General features: G+C 51.5%; 1 protein-coding gene across 1 annotated transcript in view; it reads left to right on the plus strand.

The window, feature by feature from the left end:
• The first annotated feature begins 2,632 nt into the window (after window positions 1-2,632).
• LOC134356991 (sodium- and chloride-dependent creatine transporter 1-like) overlaps window positions 2,633-18,657 on the plus strand; it is a 114,207-nt gene continuing 98,182 nt past the window's right edge. Inside the window, exon 1 of the mRNA XM_063068288.1 lies at window positions 2,633-2,867. Coding sequence (XP_062924358.1) covers window positions 2,837-2,867 — 31 coding nt within the window. The 5' untranslated portion in view covers window positions 2,633-2,836. The remainder of the gene's footprint in view (window positions 2,868-18,657) is intronic.

The raw sequence follows: 18,657 nt of genomic DNA on the forward strand, positions 1-18,657 counted from the left end.
AGTTTTTTACTGTTTAATCCTCTTTCTAGTAAATTTTCTGATATTTAGAAATTTGTTGTTTCATTATTTTTGAAAGCATCTTCACTTTACAGAATTTTTTTACATGTGCCTAACACTTGCACAGTACTGTAGGACCTCACACACTTTCTCCCCTTAAACTGTGAGATTTCTGAATACTTTATTACCACACATACACATTAATCAAGGCAGTAATAGTGTTGTATATTTAATTATATGTTCTACATGCAACTAGGGTGGCAGGGTGGAGATACATTTCTGCCAAGGAGGTGTAGGGCACTATAGCCTGCAGGTCACCCTTGGGCAAGGTGTAACACCTGCTTCCCCCCCCCCACCCTTCCAGGGTCACGTGAAGCCATGGGAGCAGGTGGTGGATGGTCGTATGAGCAGCCAGTACATATCTCAAGTCCTGGTTATGCGACCACTGATGCCAGGCAAAAGAATATTGACAATGGCTGGGGTCACCCATCTTGTTAAGACACTGCCCAAAGAAGGCAATGGCAAACCACTTCTGCAGAAGAATTTGCCAAGAACAATCATGGTGATGGAAGGACCATGATTGCACATGCCATATGACAGGGCAGAGAACAAACAAATGTACATGCACTTACATGCGCTTGTACATCACAGACTACTTTATTTTTTATATATATAGGTATCCGTTAGTCTCATGAGACCATGGATTTGCGCCTTGGAAGGTTTCCAGGGTGCAGGCCTGGGCAAGGTTCTATGGAAGACCGGCAGTTGCCCATGCTGCAAGTCTCCCCTCTCCACGCCACTGATGTTGTCCAAGGGAAGGGCATTAGGACCCATACAGCTTGGCACCAGTGTCGTCGCAGAGCAATGTGTGATTAAGTGCCTTGCTCAAAGCCAAGGCTCGAACTAGCGACCTTCAAATCACTAGACGAACGCCTTAACCACTTGCCCACGCGCCAACTTTATTTTTAACCTGTTAATATAATTGTGTTAATGTTATTTTATGTTCTGTATGTGATACTTGTATATGTACTGTATGTTGCACCATGGTCCCTAAGAGACTTTGTTTCATTTAGTTGTATAAATATGCACGATTGAATTATAATAAACTTGAACACTTGGTGTCTGCGTGCTGAGTCTCTACACAACTTTATGCTGACACTTAAAGGTGACCACGATGATGCTGGGTATGCTTCTCCCTTTCTTTTGGAGACTGGTACATTATAACTTGTTCGATCTCTCAAGGAATCAGATTTTGTCTGGGTGGCTATCGTACGTTCAATTAGGGAAGGGCACACAGTAAATGTTAGTGTTGGAGAGTGTTACTGAACAGAGAGTCCTTAGAGTACAGATACATAGTCCCCTAAAGGTGGAGAGACAAGTGTTAGGTATTTGGCAGCCTTAGGGCACAGAGAGCAGAAGTTGGGCATCATGTGACAGACATATCAGGTGCTGGTAAGTACTGTACGCAGTGGTGGTCACCCTCTATAGGAACCAGGTCATTAAACTGGAGTTCTGTTATGGGCAGAGACTGGGCGGGCTGGGATTTTTTTCTTCAGCGGATAAAAAGAGACACAGTTGACTTTATAAGATCATGAGGACCATGGATGAGGTGAATGTTCATAGTCTTTTCCCCAGGGGAGGAGAGTCTAAAACCAGAGAGCACAGGCTCTCTGGGGAAAGGGACCTGAGGGACACACTTTCACACAGAGGGTGGTGGGTACATGGAATGAGTTGCCAGGGGGACTTGTAGAGGTGGTACAGTATAATTATGATGTTTGAAAGACATTGGACAAATTAATGCAAAAGAAAGGTTTGGAGGGATATGGGCCAAACATGGGGAAATGGGACTGGCAGAGCTCTGCTCGGACCAGCTGAGGGGACACTGAACTTTTAACCAACTGTAAGATATCAGATCTCCCCTCAGCCTCCGCTGCCCCAGAAAACAAAACCACCCAAGTTTATCCAGCCTCTCGTGATAGCACATGCACTCTAAACCAGACAGCATCCTGGTAAACCTCTGTTTTCAAAATCTCAACATTCCTTCCTACAGTGGGGCGACCACAAATGTACGCAATACTCCAGATGCGGCATAACTAGAGTTTTATAAAGCTGCTGACACAATGCCCCGACAACCACATGCCTTCTTAACCACCCTATAAACCCGTGCAGCCACTTTCGGAAAACTGTTGACCCCAGGGCATGAAACAGACATTTGACCTGGGACTCCGCAACAAAACGACCAGCAACCGGGGGGAGGGTATTCATCGCAAAGGAAACGATGAAGATCGTCAGCGTCTCCAGGCTTTCGCCCTTGGCTGCTGTCCCTGGAGCCGCAGAGAGAGAGTGGGTGATGTGACGCCAGGAGAGGTCCACAGGATCGTTCCTACCGCTTGGCTCCGAGCGAGCTTCCCCCGCCTATCAGCCCGTGGGTACAGTTCTCGCCCCGAGGCCCTGCCCCGGGTCGTGCGATGCCGGTCAGCCCGGCAGCTCCGAGTCCTCGGGTACCCCGCTCCGACCAGGAATCGCTGCCCCCCTCCTCAACCCCGCCCCGGGGCCGCCAGCGGCACCAATCAGCGGCCGGTGGGCGGCCCCAGGGCCGGGCCGGCCCCGTCAAAAGCCGAGCGCCGACGCCGGTGCGGAGAATCTGATGGGGAGCCGGCCGAGGAACCAGGGCAACAGCTCGGCACCGCTCAGTCCGGCAGCCCGGCACCAGACCCGGGAGCTGCGTCCATGAGATTCTTCAGACTCACCTTCAAGTGCTTCGTGGACTGCTTCTGAAGCGAGCGAGCGAGCGCGGCTGCCCTGCCTCACCGTCTCACCGTCTCCTCATCCCGGCACAATGCGCTCAGACTCACCGCCGCGTCCTTCAGGTACGAGACGTCGCCTCCCCTTCTCCCCTCCCTCTGCCACAGCCGCGTCCGAGTTTCCGGGACCAGCCTGCCGGCGGAGGAGGAGGAAGGAAGGAGGGAGGGAAGAAGGAGGGAGGGAGGGACTAGAGAGTCAGTGTGGTTGGGCTGGTCTTCTAGCGGGCCGAGGCCGCTCTGCTCGGTGACACGGAGCAGCGGGGAGGGAACGGGGATCCGGGGTTCCGCGGCGTGCAGAGCGGACCCTCCTCCCACCGCCCTCATCTCCCCCTTCTCCGGCCTTCCACTCTCCCATCTTTCCCTTCTGCCCCTCTGCCTTTCAGTGCCTACGCCCACGCCCCCATTCTCTCTGCCCCCACTGGATTAACTCTTGCCCCCACCTCGCACCCCTTGCTCTGCTCCCTTCCCGAGGACGGATGGGAGTCCGCAGAGCAGGATCTCGTGGTGCTCCCGATTCCCGGGTCATGGTAAGGGTTTGAGTTTGTCAATGGGGGGGGGGGGGGAGCGGCTCAATGCTCCTCGATTTGAGGCCACTCGTCGAGGGTGCATTGGCCACTGTGCTGCAATCTCATCCATCGCCTTTCTCTTTGATCCCCCCCGCCCACCCCAGCTGAGAACCCCAACCATATGCCCTTAGCCACTCAGTGAGTATTTTGGGATTGTGGAGAGACCAGCTCTGAGTCATGAGTGTGTTCACTCCACAATGGTGCTTGGTTTACTTGGTATTTGTGTCGCAGTCAGTTCCTGCAGGGTAGCCGAGAGGCTCCATCCATAAATTTACCGCTGAAGTCATTAACCTCCAGAATCCTCGGACCCAGAGGGCTGACATGGGTGTGTGTAAAATCCTGGACCCAGTCAGTCAGGGCTGATGTGTGTGTGTAAAATCCTCGGACCCAGTGAGTCAGGGCTGATGTGTGTGTAAAATCCTGGACCCAGTCAGTCAGGGCTGATGTGTGTGTGTAAAATCCTGGACCCAGTGAGTCAGGGCTGATGTGTGTGTGTAAAATCCTCGGACCCAGTCAGTCAGGGCTGATGTGTGTGTAAAATCCTCAGACCCAGTGAGTCAGGGCTGATGTGTGTGTGTAAAATCCTCAGACCCAGTCAGTCAGGGCTGATGTGTGTGTAAAATCCTCGGACCCAGTCAGTCAGGGCTGATGTGTGTGTGTAAAATCCTCGGACCCAGTCAGTCAGGGCTGATGTGTGTGTGTAAAATCCTCGGACCCAGTCAGTCAGGGCTGATGTGTGTGTGTAAAATCCTCGGACCCAGTCAGTCAGGGTTGATGTGTGTGTAAAATCCTCAGACCCAGTGAGTCAGGGCTGATGTGTGTGTGTAAAATCCTCAGACCCAGTCAGTCAGGGCTGATGTGTGTGTAAAATCCTCGGACCCAGTCAGTCAGGGCTGATGTGTGTGTAAAATCCTCAGACCCAGTCAGTCAGGGCTGATGTGTGTGTGTAAAATCCTCGGACCCAGTCAGTCAGGGCTGATGTGTGTGTAAAATCCTCGGACCCAGTGAGTCAGGGCTGATGTGTGTGTGTAAAATCCTCGGACCCAGTCAGTCAGGGCTGATGTGTGTGTGTAAAATCCTCGGACCCAGTCAGTCAGGGCTGATGTGTGTGTGTAAAATCCTCGGACCCAGTCAGTCAGGGTTGACGTGTGTGTGTAAAATCCTCGGACCCAGTGAGTCAGGGCTGATGTGTGTGTGTAAAATCCTCGGACCCAGTCAGTCAGGGCTGATGTGTGTGTGTAAAATCCTCGGACCCAGTCAGTCAGGGCTGATGTGTGTGTAAAATCCTCGGACCCAGTCAGTCAGGGCTGATGTGTGTGTGTAAAATCCTCGGACCCAGTCAGTCAGGGCTGATGTGTGTGTAAAATCCTCGGACCCAGTCAGTCAGGGTTGATGTGTGTGTGTAAAATCCTCGGACCCAGTCAGTCAGGGCTGATGTGTGTGTAAAATCCTCGGACCCAGTCAGTCAGGGCTGATGTGTGTGTGTGAAAATCCTCGGACCCAGTCAGTCAGGGCTGATGTGTGTGTAAAATCCTCGGACCCAGTCAGTCAGGGCTGATGTGTGTGTGTAAAATCCTCGGACCCAGTCAGTCAGGGCTGACGTGTGTGTGTAAAATCCTCGGACCCAGTCAGTCAGGGCTGATGTGTGTGTGTAAAATCCTCGGACCCAGTCAGTCAGGGCTGATGTGTGTGTAAAATCCTCGGACTCAGTCAGTCAGGGTTGATGTGTGTGTAAAATCCTCGGACCCAGTCAGTCAGGGTTGACGTGTGTGTAAAATCCTCGGACCCAGTGAGTCAGGGCTGATGTGTGTGTGTAAAATCCTCGGACCCAGTCAGTCAGGGCTGATGTGTGTGTGTAAAATCCTCGGACCCAGTCAGTCAGGGCTGATGTGTGTGTGTAAAATCCTCGGACCCAGTCACTCAGGGCTGATGTGTGTGTGTAAAATCCTCGGACCCAGTCACTCAGGGTTGACGTGTGTGTGTAAAATCCTCAGACCCAGTGAGTCAGGGCTGATGTGTGTGTAAAATCCTCGGACCCAGTCAGTCAGGGCTGATGTGTGTGTGTAAAATCCTCGGACCCAGTCAGTCAGGGCTGATGTGTGTGTAAAATCCTCGGACCCAGTCAGTCAGGGCTGATGTGTGTGTAAAATCCTCGGACCCAGTCAGTCAGGGCTGATGTGTGTGTGTAAAATCCTCGGACCCAGTGAGTCAGGGCTGATGTGTGTGTGTAAAATCCTCGGACTCAGTCAGTCAGGGTTGATGTGTGTGTAAAATCCTCGGACCCAGTGAGTCAGGGCTGATGTGTGTGTGTAAAATCCTCGGACCCAGTCAGTCAGGGTTGATGTGTGTGTAAAATCCTCGGACCCAGTCAGTCAGGGCTGATGTGTGTGTAAAATCCTCAGACCCAGTCAGTCAGGGTTGATGTGTGTGTAAAATCCTCGGACCCAGTCAGTCAGGGTTGATATATGTGTGTAAAATCCTCGGACCCAGTCACTCAGGGCTGATGTGTGTGTGTAAAATCCTCGGACTCAGTGAGTCAGGGCTGATGTGTGTGTGTAAAATCCTCGGACCCAGTCAGTCAGGGTTGACGTGTGTGTGTAAAATCCTCAGACCCAGTGAGTCAGGGCTGATGTGTGTGTGTAAAATCCTCGGACCCAGTGAGTCAGGGCTGATGTGTGTGTAAAATCCTCGGACCCAGTGAGTCAGGGCTGATGTGTGTGTGTAAAATCCTCGGACCCAGTCAGTCAGGGCTGATGTGTGTGTGTAAAATCCTCGGACCCAGTCAGTCAGGGTTGATGTGTGTGTGTAAAATCCTCGGACCCAGTCAGTCAGGGCTGATGTGTGTGTGTAAAATCCTCGGACCCAGTGAGTCAGGGCTGATGTGTGTGTGTAAAATCCTCGGACCCAGTCAGTCAGGGCTGATGTGTGTGTGTAAAATCCTCGGACCCAGTCAGTCAGGGTTGATGTGTGTGTGTAAAATCCTCGGACCCAGTCAGTCAGGGCTGATGTGTGTGTGTAAAATCCTCGGACCCAGTCAGTCAGGGCTGATGTGTGTGTGTAAAATCCTCGGACCCAGTCAGTCAGGGCTGATGTGTGTGTGTAAAATCCTCGGACCCAGTCAGTCAGGGTTGATGTGTGTGTAAAATCCTCGGACCCAGTCAGTCAGGGTTGATGTGTGTGTAAAATCCTCGGACCCAGTCAGTCAGGGCTGATGTGTGTGTGTAAAATCCTCGGACCCAGTCAGTCAGGGCTGATGTGTGTGTGTAAAATCCTCGGACCCAGTCAGTCAGGGCTGATGTGTGTGTGTAAAATCCTCGGACCCAGTCAGTCAGGGTTGATGTGTGTGTGTAAAATCCTCGGACCCAGTCAGTCAGGGTTGACGTGTGTGTGTAAAATCCTCGGACCCAGTCAGTCAGGGCTGATGTGTGTGTGTAAAATCCTCGGACCCAGTCAGTCAGGGTTGATGTGTGTGTGTAAAATCCTCGGACCCAGTCAGTCAGGGCTGATGTGTGTGTGTAAAATCCTCGGACCCAGTCAGTCAGGGCTGAGTGTGTGTGTAAAATCCTCGGACCCAGTCAGTCAGGGCTGATGTGTGTGTGTAAAATCCTCGGACCCAGTCAGTCAGGGCTGATGTGTGTGTGTAAAATCCTCGGACCCAGTCAGTCAGGGCTGATGTGTGTGTGTAAAATCCTCGGACCCAGTCAGTCAGGGCTGATGTGTGTGTGTAAAATCCTCGGACCCAGTCAGTCAGGGCTGATGTGTGTGTGTAAAATCCTCGGACCCAGTCAGTCAGGGCTGATGTGTGTGTGTAAAATCCTCGGACCCAGTCAGTCAGGGCTGATGTGTGTGTGTAAAATCCTCGGACCCAGTCAGTCAGGGTTGATGTGTGTGTGTAAAATCCTCGGACCCAGTCAGTCAGGGTTGACGTGTGTGTGTAAAATCCTCGGACCCAGTCAGTCAGGGTTGATATATGTGTGTAAAATCCTCGGACCCAGTCAGTCAGGGCTGATGTGTGTGTGTAAAATCCTCGGACCCAGTCACTCAGGGCTGATGTGTGTGTGTAAAATCCTCGGACCCAGTCAGTCAGGGCTGATGTGTGTGTGTAAAATCCTCGGACCCAGTCAGTCAGGGCTGATGTGTGTGTGTAAAATCCTCGGACCCAGTGAGTCAGGGCTGATGTGTGTGTGTAAAATCCTCGGACCCAGTCAGTCAGGGCTGATGTGTGTGTGTAAAATCCTCGGACCCAGTCAGTCAGGGCTGATGTGTGTGTGTAAAATCCTCGGACCCAGTCAGTCAGGGCTGATGTGTGTGTGTAAAATCCTCGGACCCAGTCAGTCAGGGCTGATGTGTGTGTGTAAAATCCTCGGACCCAGTCAGTCAGGGCTGATGTGTGTGTAAAATCCTCGGACCCAGTCAGTCAGGGCTGATGTGTGTGTGTAAAATCCTCGGACCCAGTCAGTCAGGGCTGATGTGTGTGTAAAATCCTCGGACCCAGTCAGTCAGGGCTGATGTGTGTGTGTAAAATCCTCGGACCCAGTCAGTCAGGGCTGATGTGTGTGTGTAAAATCCTCGGACCCAGTGAGTCAGGGCTGATGTGTGTGTGTAAAATCCTCGGACCCAGTGAGTCAGGGCTGATGTGTGTGTGTAAAATCCTCGGACCCAGTGAGTCAGGGCTGATGTGTGTGTGTAAAATCCTCGGACCCAGTGAGTCAGGGCTGATGTGTGTGTGTAAAATCCTCGGACCCAGTCAGTCAGGGCTGATGTGTGTGTGTAAAATCCTCGGACCCAGTCAGTCAGGGCTGATGTGTGTGTGTAAAATCCTCGGACCCAGTCAGTCAGGGCTGATGTGTGTGTGTAAAATCCTCGGACCCAGTCAGTCAGGGCTGATGTGTGTGTGTAAAATCCTCGGACCCAGTCAGTCAGGGCTGATGTGTGTGTAAAATCCTCGGACCCAGTCAGTCAGGGCTGATGTGTGTGTAAAATCCTCGGACCCAGTCAGTCAGGGCTGATGTGTGTGTGTAAAATCCTCGGACCCAGTCAGTCAGGGCTGATGTGTGTGTGTAAAATCCTCGGACCCAGTCAGTCAGGGCTGATGTGTGTGTGTAAAATCCTCGGACCCAGTCAGTCAGGGCTGATGTGTGTGTGTAAAATCCTCGGACCCAGTCAGTCAGGGCTGATGTGTGTGTGTAAAATCCTCAGACCCAGTCAGTCAGGGTTGATGTGTGTGTGTAAAATCCTCGGACCCAGTCAGTCAGGGCTGATGTGTGTGTGTAAAATCCTCGGACCCAGTCAGTCAGGGCTGATGTGTGTGTAAAATCCTCGGACCCAGTCAGTCAGGGCTGATGTGTGTGTGTAAAATCCTCGGACCCAGTCAGTCAGGGTTGATGTGTGTGTGTAAAATCCTCGGACCCAGTGAGTCAGGGCTGATGTGTGTGTGTAAAATCCTCGGACCCAGTGAGTCAGGGCTGATGTGTGTGTGTAAAATCCTCGGACCCAGTCAGTCAGGGCTGATGTGTGTGTAAAATCCTCGGACCCAGTCAGTCAGGGCTGATGTGTGTGTGTAAAATCCTCGGACCCAGTCAGTCAGGGCTGACGTGTGTGTGTAAAATCCTCGGACCCAGTCAGTCAGGGCTGATGTGTGTGTGTAAAATCCTCGGACCCAGTCAGTCAGGGCTGATGTGTGTGTGTAAAATCCTCGGACCCAGTCAGTCAGGGCTGATGTGTGTGTAAAATCCTCGGACCCAGTCAGTCAGGGCTGATGTGTGTGTGTAAAATCCTCGGACCCAGTCAGTCAGGGCTGATGTGTGTGTAAAATCCTCGGACCCAGTCAGTCAGGGCTGATGTGTGTGTGTAAAATCCTCGGACCCAGTCAGTCAGGGCTGATGTGTGTGTGTAAAATCCTCGGACCCAGTCAGTCAGGGCTGATGTGTGTGTGTAAAATCCTCGGACCCAGTCAGTCAGGGCTGATGTGTGTGTGTAAAATCCTCGGACCCAGTCAGTCAGGGCTGAGTGTGTGTGTAAAATCCTCGGACCCAGTCAGTCAGGGCTGATGATGTGTGTGTAAAATCCTCGGACCCAGTCAGTCAGGGCTGATGTGTGTGTGTAAAATCCTCGGACCCAGTCAGTCAGGGCTGATGTGTGTGTGTAAAATCCTCGGACCCAGTCAGTCAGGGCTGATGTGTGTGTGTAAAATCCTCGGACCCAGTCAGTCAGGGCTGATGTGTGTGTGTAAAATCCTCGGACCCAGTCAGTCAGGGTTGAGTGTGTGTGTAAAATCCTCGGACCCAGTCAGTCAGGGCTGATGTGTGTGTGTAAAATCCTCGGACCCAGTCAGTCAGGGCTGATGTGTGTGTGTAAAATCCTCGGACCCAGTCAGTCAGGGCTGATGTGTGTGTAAAATCCCCAGTCAGTCAGGGCTGATGTGTGTGTGTAAAATCCTCGGACCCAGTCAGTCAGGGCTGATGTGTGTGTGTAAAATCCTCGGACCCAGTCAGTCAGGGCTGATGTGTGTGTAAAATCCTCGGACCCAGTCAGTCAGGGCTGATGTGTGTGTGTAAAATCCTCGGACCCAGTCAGTCAGGGCTGATGTGTGTGTGTAAAATCCTCGGACCCAGTCAGTCAGGGCTGATGTGTGTGTAAAATCCTCGGACCCAGTCAGTCAGGGCTGATGTGTGTGTGTAAAATCCTCGGACCCAGTCAGTCAGGGCTGATGTGTGTGTGTAAAATCCTCGGACCCAGTCAGTCAGGGCTGATGTGTGTGTGTAAAATCCTCGGACCCAGTCAGTCAGGGCTGATGTGTGTGTGTAAAATCCTCGGACCCAGTCAGTCAGGGCTGATGTGTGTGTGTAAAATCCTCGGACCCAGTCAGTCAGGGCTGATGTGTGTGTGTAAAATCCTCGGACCCAGTCAGTCAGGGCTGATGTGTGTGTGTAAAATCCTCGGACCCAGTCAGTCAGGGCTGATGTGTGTGTGTAAAATCCTCGGACCCAGTCAGTCAGGGCTGATGTGTGTGTGTAAAATCCTCGGACCCAGTCAGTCAGGGCTGATGTGTGTGTGTAAAATCCTCGGACCCAGTCAGTCAGGGTTGACGTGTGTGTGTAAAATCCTCGGACCCAGTCAGTCAGGGCTGATGTGTGTGTGTAAAATCCTCGGACCCAGTCAGTCAGGGCTGATGTGTGTGTGTAAAATCCTCGGACCCAGTCAGTCAGGGCTGATGTGTGTGTGTAAAATCCTCGGACCCAGTCAGTCAGGGCTGATGTGTGTGTAAAATCCTCGGACCCAGTCAGTCAGGGCTGATGTGTGTGTGTAAAATCCTCGGACCCAGTCAGTCAGGGCTGATGTGTGTGTGTAAAATCCTCGGACCCAGTCAGTCAGGGCTGATGTGTGTGTGTAAAATCCTCGGACCCAGTCAGTCAGGGCTGATGTGTGTGTGTAAAATCCTCGGACCCAGTCAGTCAGGGCTGATGTGTGTGTGTAAAATCCTCGGACCCAGTCAGTCAGGGCTGATGTGTGTGTGTAAAATCCTCGGACCCAGTCAGTCAGGGCTGATGTGTGTGTAAAATCCTCGGACCCAGTCAGTCAGGGTTGACGTGTGTGTGTAAAATCCTCGGACCCAGTCAGTCAGGGCTGATGTGTGTGTGTAAAATCCTCGGACCCAGTCAGTCAGGGCTGATGTGTGTGTGTAAAATCCTCGGACCCAGTCAGTCAGGGCTGATGTGTGTGTGTAAAATCCTCGGACCCAGTCAGTCAGGGCTGATGTGTGTGTGTAAAATCCTCGGACCCAGTGAGTCAGGGCTGATGTGTGTGTGTAAAATCCTCGGACCCAGTCAGTCAGGGTTGACGTGTGTGTGTAAAATCCTCGGACCCAGTCAGTCAGGGCTGATGTGTGTGTGTAAAATCCTCGGACCCAGTCAGTCAGGGCTGATGTGTGTGTGTAAAATCCTCGGACCCAGTCAGTCAGGGCTGATGTGTGTGTGTAAAATCCTCGGACCCAGTCAGTCAGGGCTGATGTGTGTTGTAAAATCCTCGGACCCAGTCAGTCAGGGCTGATGTGTGTGTGTAAAATCCTCGGACCCAGTCAGTCAGGGCTGATGTGTGTGTGTAAAATCCTCGGACCCAGTCAGTCAGGGCTGATGTGTGTGTGTAAAATCCTCGGACCCAGTCAGTCAGGGCTGATGTGTGTGTGTAAAATCCTCGGACCCAGTCAGTCAGGGCTGATGTGTGTGTGTAAAATCCTCGGACCCAGTCAGTCAGGGCTGATGTGTGTGTGTAAAATCCTCGGACCCAGTCAGTCAGGGCTGATGTGTGTGTGTAAAATCCTCGGACCCAGTCAGTCAGGGCTGATGTGTGTGTGTAAAATCCTCGGACCCAGTCAGTCAGGGCTGATGTGTGTGTGTAAAATCCTCGGACCCAGTCAGTCAGGGCTGATGTGTGTGTGTAAAATCCTCGGACCCAGTCAGTCAGGGCTGATGTGTGTGTGTAAAATCCTCGGACCCAGTCAGTCAGGGCTGATGTGTGTGTGTAAAATCCTCGGACCCAGTCAGTCAGGGTTGACGTGTGTGTGTAAAATCCTCGGACCCAGTCAGTCAGGGCTGATGTGTGTGTAAAATCCTCGGACCCAGTCAGTCAGGGCTGATGTGTGTGTGTAAAATCCTCGGACCCAGTCAGTCAGGGCTGATGTGTGTGTGTAAAATCCTCGGACCCAGTCAGTCAGGGCTGATGTGTGTGTAAAATCCTCGGACCCAGTCAGTCAGGGCTGATGTGTGTGTGTAAAATCCTCGGACCCAGTCAGTCAGGGCTGATGTGTGTGTAAAATCCTCGGACCCAGTGAGTCAGGGCTGATGTGTGTGTGTAAAATCCTCGGACCCAGTGAGTCAGGGCTGATGTGTGTGTAAAATCCTCGGACCCAGTCAGTCAGGGCTGATGTGTGTGTGTAAAATCCTCGGACCCAGTCAGTCAGGGCTGATGTGTGTGTGTAAAATCCTCGGACCCAGTCAGTCAGGGCTGATGTGTGTGTGTAAAATCCTCGGACCCAGTCAGTCAGGGCTGATGTGTGTGTAAAATCCTCGGACCCAGTCAGTCAGGGCTGATGTGTGTGTGTAAAATCCTCAGACCCAGTCACTCAGGGCTGATGTGTGTGTGTAAAATCCTGGACCCAGTCAGTCAGGGCTGATGTGTATGTAAAATCCTCAGACTCAGTCAGTCAGGGCTGATGTGTATGTAAAATCCTCAGACCCAGTGAGTCAGGGCTGATGTGTGTGTAAAATCCTCGGACCCAGTCAGTCAGGGCTGATGTGTGTGTAAAATCCTCAGACTCAGTCAGTCAGGGCTGATGTGTGTGTAAAATCTTTGGACCAGTGCGTCAGGGCTGATGTGTGTGTAAAATCCTGGACCCAGTCAGTCAGGGCTGACATGTATGTAAAATCTTTGGACCCAGTCAGGGCTGACACGTGTAAAATCCTCAGACCCAGTCAGTCAGGGCTGATGTGTGTGTAAAATCTTTGGACCCAGTCAGTCAGGGCTGACATGTATGTAAAATCCTGGACCCAGTGAGTCAGGGCTGACATGTGCGTGTAAAATCCTTGGACCCAGTGAGTCAGGGCCTTTGTTTGTTGGCCCCACTGAGATACACCCAATGCATGCATGTTAGAAGAGGTGCAGTCGATGTTTCAGGCCGAGACCCTTCGTCAGGACTAACTGAAGGAAGAGTGAGTAGGGGATTTGAAAGTTGGAGGGGGAGATCCAAAATGATATAAGACAGGAGGGGGAGGGATGGAGCCAAGAGCTGGACAGGTGATAGGCAAAAGGGGATACGAGAGGATCATGGGACAGGAGGTCCAGGAAGAAAGACAAGGGGGGGGGGAACCCAGAGGATGAGCAAGAGGTATATTCAGAGGGACAGAGGGAGAAAAAGGAGAGTGAGAGAAAGAATGTGTTCATAAAAATAAGTAACAGATGGGGTACGAGGGGGAGGTGGGGCCTTAGCAGAAGTTAGAGAAGTCGATGTTCATGCCATCAGGTTGGAGGCTACCCAGACGGAATATAAGGTGGTGTTCCTCCAACCTGAGTGTGGCTTCATCTTTACAGTGGAGGAGGCCGTGGATAGACATGTCAGAATGGGAATGGGATGTGGAATTAAAATGTGTGGCCACTGGGAGATCCTGCTTTCTCTGGCGGACAGAGCGTAGATGTTCAGCAAAGCGGTCTCCCAGTCTGCGTCGGGTCTCGCCAATATATAAAAGGCCACATCGGGAGCACCGGACGCAGGATATCACCCCAGTCGACTTACAGGTGAAGTGTTGCCTCACCTGGAAGGACTGTTTGGGGCCCTGAATGGTGGTAAGGGAGGAAGTGTAAGGGCATGTATAGCACTTGTTCCGCTTACATGGATAAGTGCCAGGAGGGAGATCAGTGGGGAGGGATGGGGGGGGACGAATGGACAAGGGAGTTGCGTAGGGAGCGATCCCTGCGGAATGCAGGGGGGGGGGAGGGAAAGATGTGCTTAGTGTGGGATCCCATTGGAGGTGGCGGAAGTTACGGAGAATAATATGTTGGACCCGGAGGCTGGTGGGGTGGTAGGTGAGGACCAGGGGAACCCTATTCCTAGTGGGGTGGCGGGAGGATGGAGTGAGAGCAGATGTACGTGAAATGGGGGAAGATGCGTTTAAGAGCAGAGTTGATAGTGGAGGAAGGGAAGCCCCTTTCTTTAAAAAAGGAAGACATCTCCCTCGTCCTAGAATGAAAAGCCTCATCCTGAGAGCAGATGCGGCGGAGACGGAGGAATTGTGAGAAGGGGATGGTGTTTTTGTAAGAGACAGGGTGAGAAGAGGAATAGTCCAGATAGCTGTGAGAGTCAGTAGGCTTATAGTAGACATCAGTGGATAAGCTGTCTCCAGAGACAGAGACAGAAAGATCTAGAAAGGGGAGGGAGGTGTCGGAAATGGACCAGGTAAACTTGAGGGCAGGGTGAAAGTTGGAGGCAAAGTTAATAAAGTCAACGAGTTCTGCATGCGTGCAGGAAGCAACTTTCACCCTGCCCTCAAGTTTACCTGGTCCATTTCCGACACCTCCCTCCCCTTTCTAGATCTTTCTGTCTCTGTCTCTGGAGACAGCTTATCCACTGATGTCTACTATAAGCCTACTGACTCTCACAGCTATCTGGACTATTCCTCTTCTCACCCTGTCTCTTGCAAAAACACCATCCCCTTCTCGCAATTCCTCCGTCTCCGCCGCATCTGCTCTCAGGATGAGGCTTTTCATTCTAGGACGAGGGAGATGTCTTCCTTTTTTAAAGAAAGGGGCTTCCCTTCCTCCACTATCAACTCTGCTCTTAAATGCATCTTCCCCCATTTCACGTACATCTGCTCTCACTCCATCCTCCCGCCACCCCACTAGGAATAGGGTTCCCCTGGTCCTCACCTACCACCCCACCAGCCTCCAGGTCCAACATATTATTCTCCGTAACTTCCGCCACCTCCAACGGGATCCTACCACTAAGCACATCTTTCCCTCCCCACCCCTCTCTCTGCATTCTGCAGGGATCGCTCCCTACGCAACTCCCTTGTCCATTCGTCCCCCCCATCCCTCCCCACTGATCTCCCTCCTGGCACTTATCCATGTAAGCGGAACAAGTGCTACACATGCCCTCACACTTCCTCCCTTACCACCATTCAGGGCCCCAAACAGTCCTTCCAGGTGAGGCAACACTTCACCTGTGAGTCGACTGGGGTGATATCCTGCGTCCGGTGCTCCCGATGTGGCCTTTTATACATTGGCGAGACCCGACGCAGACTGGGAGACCGCTTTGCTGAACATCTACGCTCTGTCCGCCAGAGAAAGCAGGATCTCCCAGTGGCCACACATTTTAATTCCACATCCCATTCCCATTCTGACATGTCTATCCACAGCCTCCTCTACTGTAAAGATGAAGCCACACTCAAGTTGGAGGAACAACACCTTATATTCCGTCTGGGTAGCCTCCAACCTGATGGCATGAACATCGACTTCTCTAACTTCCACTAAGGCCCCACCTCCCCCTCGTACCCCATCTGTTACTTATTTTTATACACACATTCTTTCTCTCACTCTCCTTTTTCTCCCTCTGTCCCTCTGAATATACCTCTTGCCCATCCTCTGGGTTCACCCCCCCTTTCTTTCTCCCTGGGCCTCCTGTCCCCTGATCCTCTCATATCCCTTTTGCCAATCACCTGTCCAGCTCTTGGCTCCATCCCTCCCCCTCCTGTCTTCTCCTATCATTTTGGATCTCCCCCTCCCCCTCCCACTTTCAAATCTCTTACTAGCTCTTCCTTCAGTTAGTCCTGACGAAGGGTCTCGGCCTGAAACGTCGACTGTACCTCTTCCTACAGATGCTGCCTGGCCTGCTGCGTTCACCAGCAACTTTGATGTATGTTGCTTGCATGTTAGATCTTTGTAGTCACTGAGTCACGGCTGACACGTGTGTGATCATTGGGCTGTACTGAGTCACGGCTGACACGTGTGTGATCATTGGGCTGTACTGAGTCACGGCTGACACTTGTGTGTGTCATGCCTTGCTCACGGAATTGCCCTGCCCACTGATTCACGGCTGGTGTATGCACACAAGTACTGGGGGGCTACTGCCAGAGGTGTGGGCTACAATGGAGGGCACGGGGATGGGAGGCAACATTTGTGGTGAGAACGACAGTTAATGTTGTGGGTCATTTAGAAACTTTAAATTGAGTGTGTTTGAGTTTCCAGAATGGGGAAGGATTTCAAAGGGAAATCTTGACAGTGTGATACTGAGGTGGTGCTGGTGGCACAGTTCAGAGTGAATTATCGTGGGTCTGTCTGGGGAATGTATCACTGTAGAATAGTGAATGAGGGCAGTGGACGGGAATTAATTGGACAACCTGCAGGAAATCAGTGCACATCGTAGAGCGGATGCAGGGAGAGAATTACTGTGTTAATGACCTTGCTGTTGCACCCTGGGGACATGATGATGGAGTGAACTTTGGTGGGGGTGTGTGTGTGTCCGTGTCCCCTGAGGGGAGTGTGATAGGCTAGTGTAGAGGCAGCTTCTCTCTGTCCATTCTGTGCCCTGATTGTTCACAAGAGCCAGAGCTGTTTTATTGCCTGAATTGTGGAATGAGGAATTGAGTTTCATTTGGTAGTGAGCAGATAGATTGGAAGTGTGGTGGTGTGTGAAAAATAGGGACTGCAGTTTGGAAGGAAAAAAAGATGAGATTATTTAAATGGTAACACACATCAAAGTTGCTGGTGAACGCAGCAGGCCAGGCAGCATCTCTAGGAAGAGGTACAGTCGACGTTTTGGGGCCGAGACCCTTCGTCAGGACTAACTGAAAGAAGAGCTAGTAAGAGATTTGAAAGTGGGAGGGGGAGATCTGAAATGATAGGAGAAGACAGGAGGGGGAGGGATGGAGCCAAGAGCTGGACAGTTGATTGGCAAAAGGGATACGAGAGGATAATGGGACAGGAGGCCCAGGGAGAAAGAAAAGGGGGAAGATTATTTAAATGGTAGAAGTTTGCAACATGCTGTTGTGCAGCTGGGCTTGAGTGGACTTGTGCATGAGTCACTAAAGGGTGGGTTGCAGGTTATCAGGAAGGTAAATGGAATGTTGCCCATTGCACAACAGTGTTGTACCTTGTTGGACAGGTTGAACTTAAGAGTAGGACGGTTATGTTGCAACTGTACAGGTACTGGTGTGGCACCTGGGGTACCGTGTGCAGCTATGGTTTTCCTCCTTGAGGAGAGAGATACTGGGTTTGGAGGCGGTTCATCAGGTTGATTCTGGAGATGTGAGATAGTACAGTCCCAGGCGACTCAATCTGGAATTCAGAAGGAGGGAATTTTATAGGAACATATAAATGTGCAAGAGATGGATAAGGTAGGCACAGGAAAGTTGTTTCCATTGGTAAGTGAGACTAGAATGAAGAGAGACAGGATTCATGTGAATAAATTTAGGATGGTGATGAGGAGACCCTGCTTTTCCCAGGGAATAGTGAAACAGGAATTCTCTGCTTGGGGAACTAGTAGAGGCTACCTCAGTAAATGTAGTTAAGACGCAGTTCAGTAGATTTTTGAATAGCAGGGGAATGAAGGGTTCTGGGGAAGAGATGGGGAGGTAGAGCTGAGTCCATGGACAAATCGGCAGGCTCGAGGGGTCAGATGGCCACCCCTGCTTCTAGTCCTCATGTTCTTATTGAATGGTGTAGTGGGCTCATCTGGCCAGATGGCCAAATCCTATGAGTTTTGCTTTTAAGTAGTATTTCTACACTGATCTGTGATTTGAGATGTGCTGCCCCAAGGTGAGGTGGTGTAAGGGGAAAGTCGGAGTAAGTAACCAGGGAGCACTGATGTACGGAAGGATCTTGGGGTGTAGGGCATCAGGTCCCTGAAAGTGGCAACGCAGGTAGATCGGATGGCGATGAAGGTATATGGCGAACTTGCCTTCACCAGTCAGGATACGGAAGTGGTGTTGCAGCTGTATAAAATGCTGGTTAGTCCACACTTGGAGTATTGTGTGCAATTTCTGGCCACCCTATTGTAGGAAGGATGTGGAGGCTTTGGTGAGAGTTCAGAGGAGGCTGTCTAGATCAACACAAAATGGGTCAGCAGGACAAGCTAGGAGGAGGTGGGAATGGTAAGGCTTGAGAAGAAGGAATCTGATAGGAGAGCAGAGTGGACCATGGGAGAAAGGGAAGAGGGTGGGGGACCAAGCGCAGGTGATAGGCAGGTGAGGAGAAGAGGCAAGAGGGGTGTGCAGGCTGGGGAATTGAAAGAGGGGGAATGACAGAATTACTGGAAGCTGGATAAATTGATATTCATGCCATCAGTTTGGAGGCTACCTCCACCTTGAGAGAGGCCTCATCATGGCAGAGGAGGCTGTGAACCATCCTGACGGAATGGGGAGAGGAATTAAAATGGTTCGTCACTGGAAAATTCCACTCTTAGTGGATGGAGTGGAGGTACTTGACAAAGCGGTCCCACAATTTGCATTGGGTTTTACCAATGTAGAGAAGCCCTTTGGAGGCAATAGATAATGCCGACAAATTTGCAGGTGAAATGTTGCCTTACTAAGAAGGACTGTTTGGGGCCCTGAATGGAGGTGAGGAAAGAGGTGAATGGGCAAGTGTAACATTTGTTTCTTGCAGGGATAAGTACCAGGAGGGAGATTAGTGGGGAGGGACAAATGGACACAGGAATCATGGAGGGAGTGATCCCTACCAAGAATGTGGGGGGTGGAGGTGAAGATGTATGTAACACTGACTTTGCCTAGTGGCATGATTCAGGG

Source organism: Mobula hypostoma, chromosome 15, assembly GCF_963921235.1.
Source record: "Mobula hypostoma chromosome 15, sMobHyp1.1, whole genome shotgun sequence".
In the NCBI taxonomy this organism is placed as follows: domain Eukaryota; kingdom Metazoa; phylum Chordata; class Chondrichthyes; order Myliobatiformes; family Myliobatidae; genus Mobula; species Mobula hypostoma.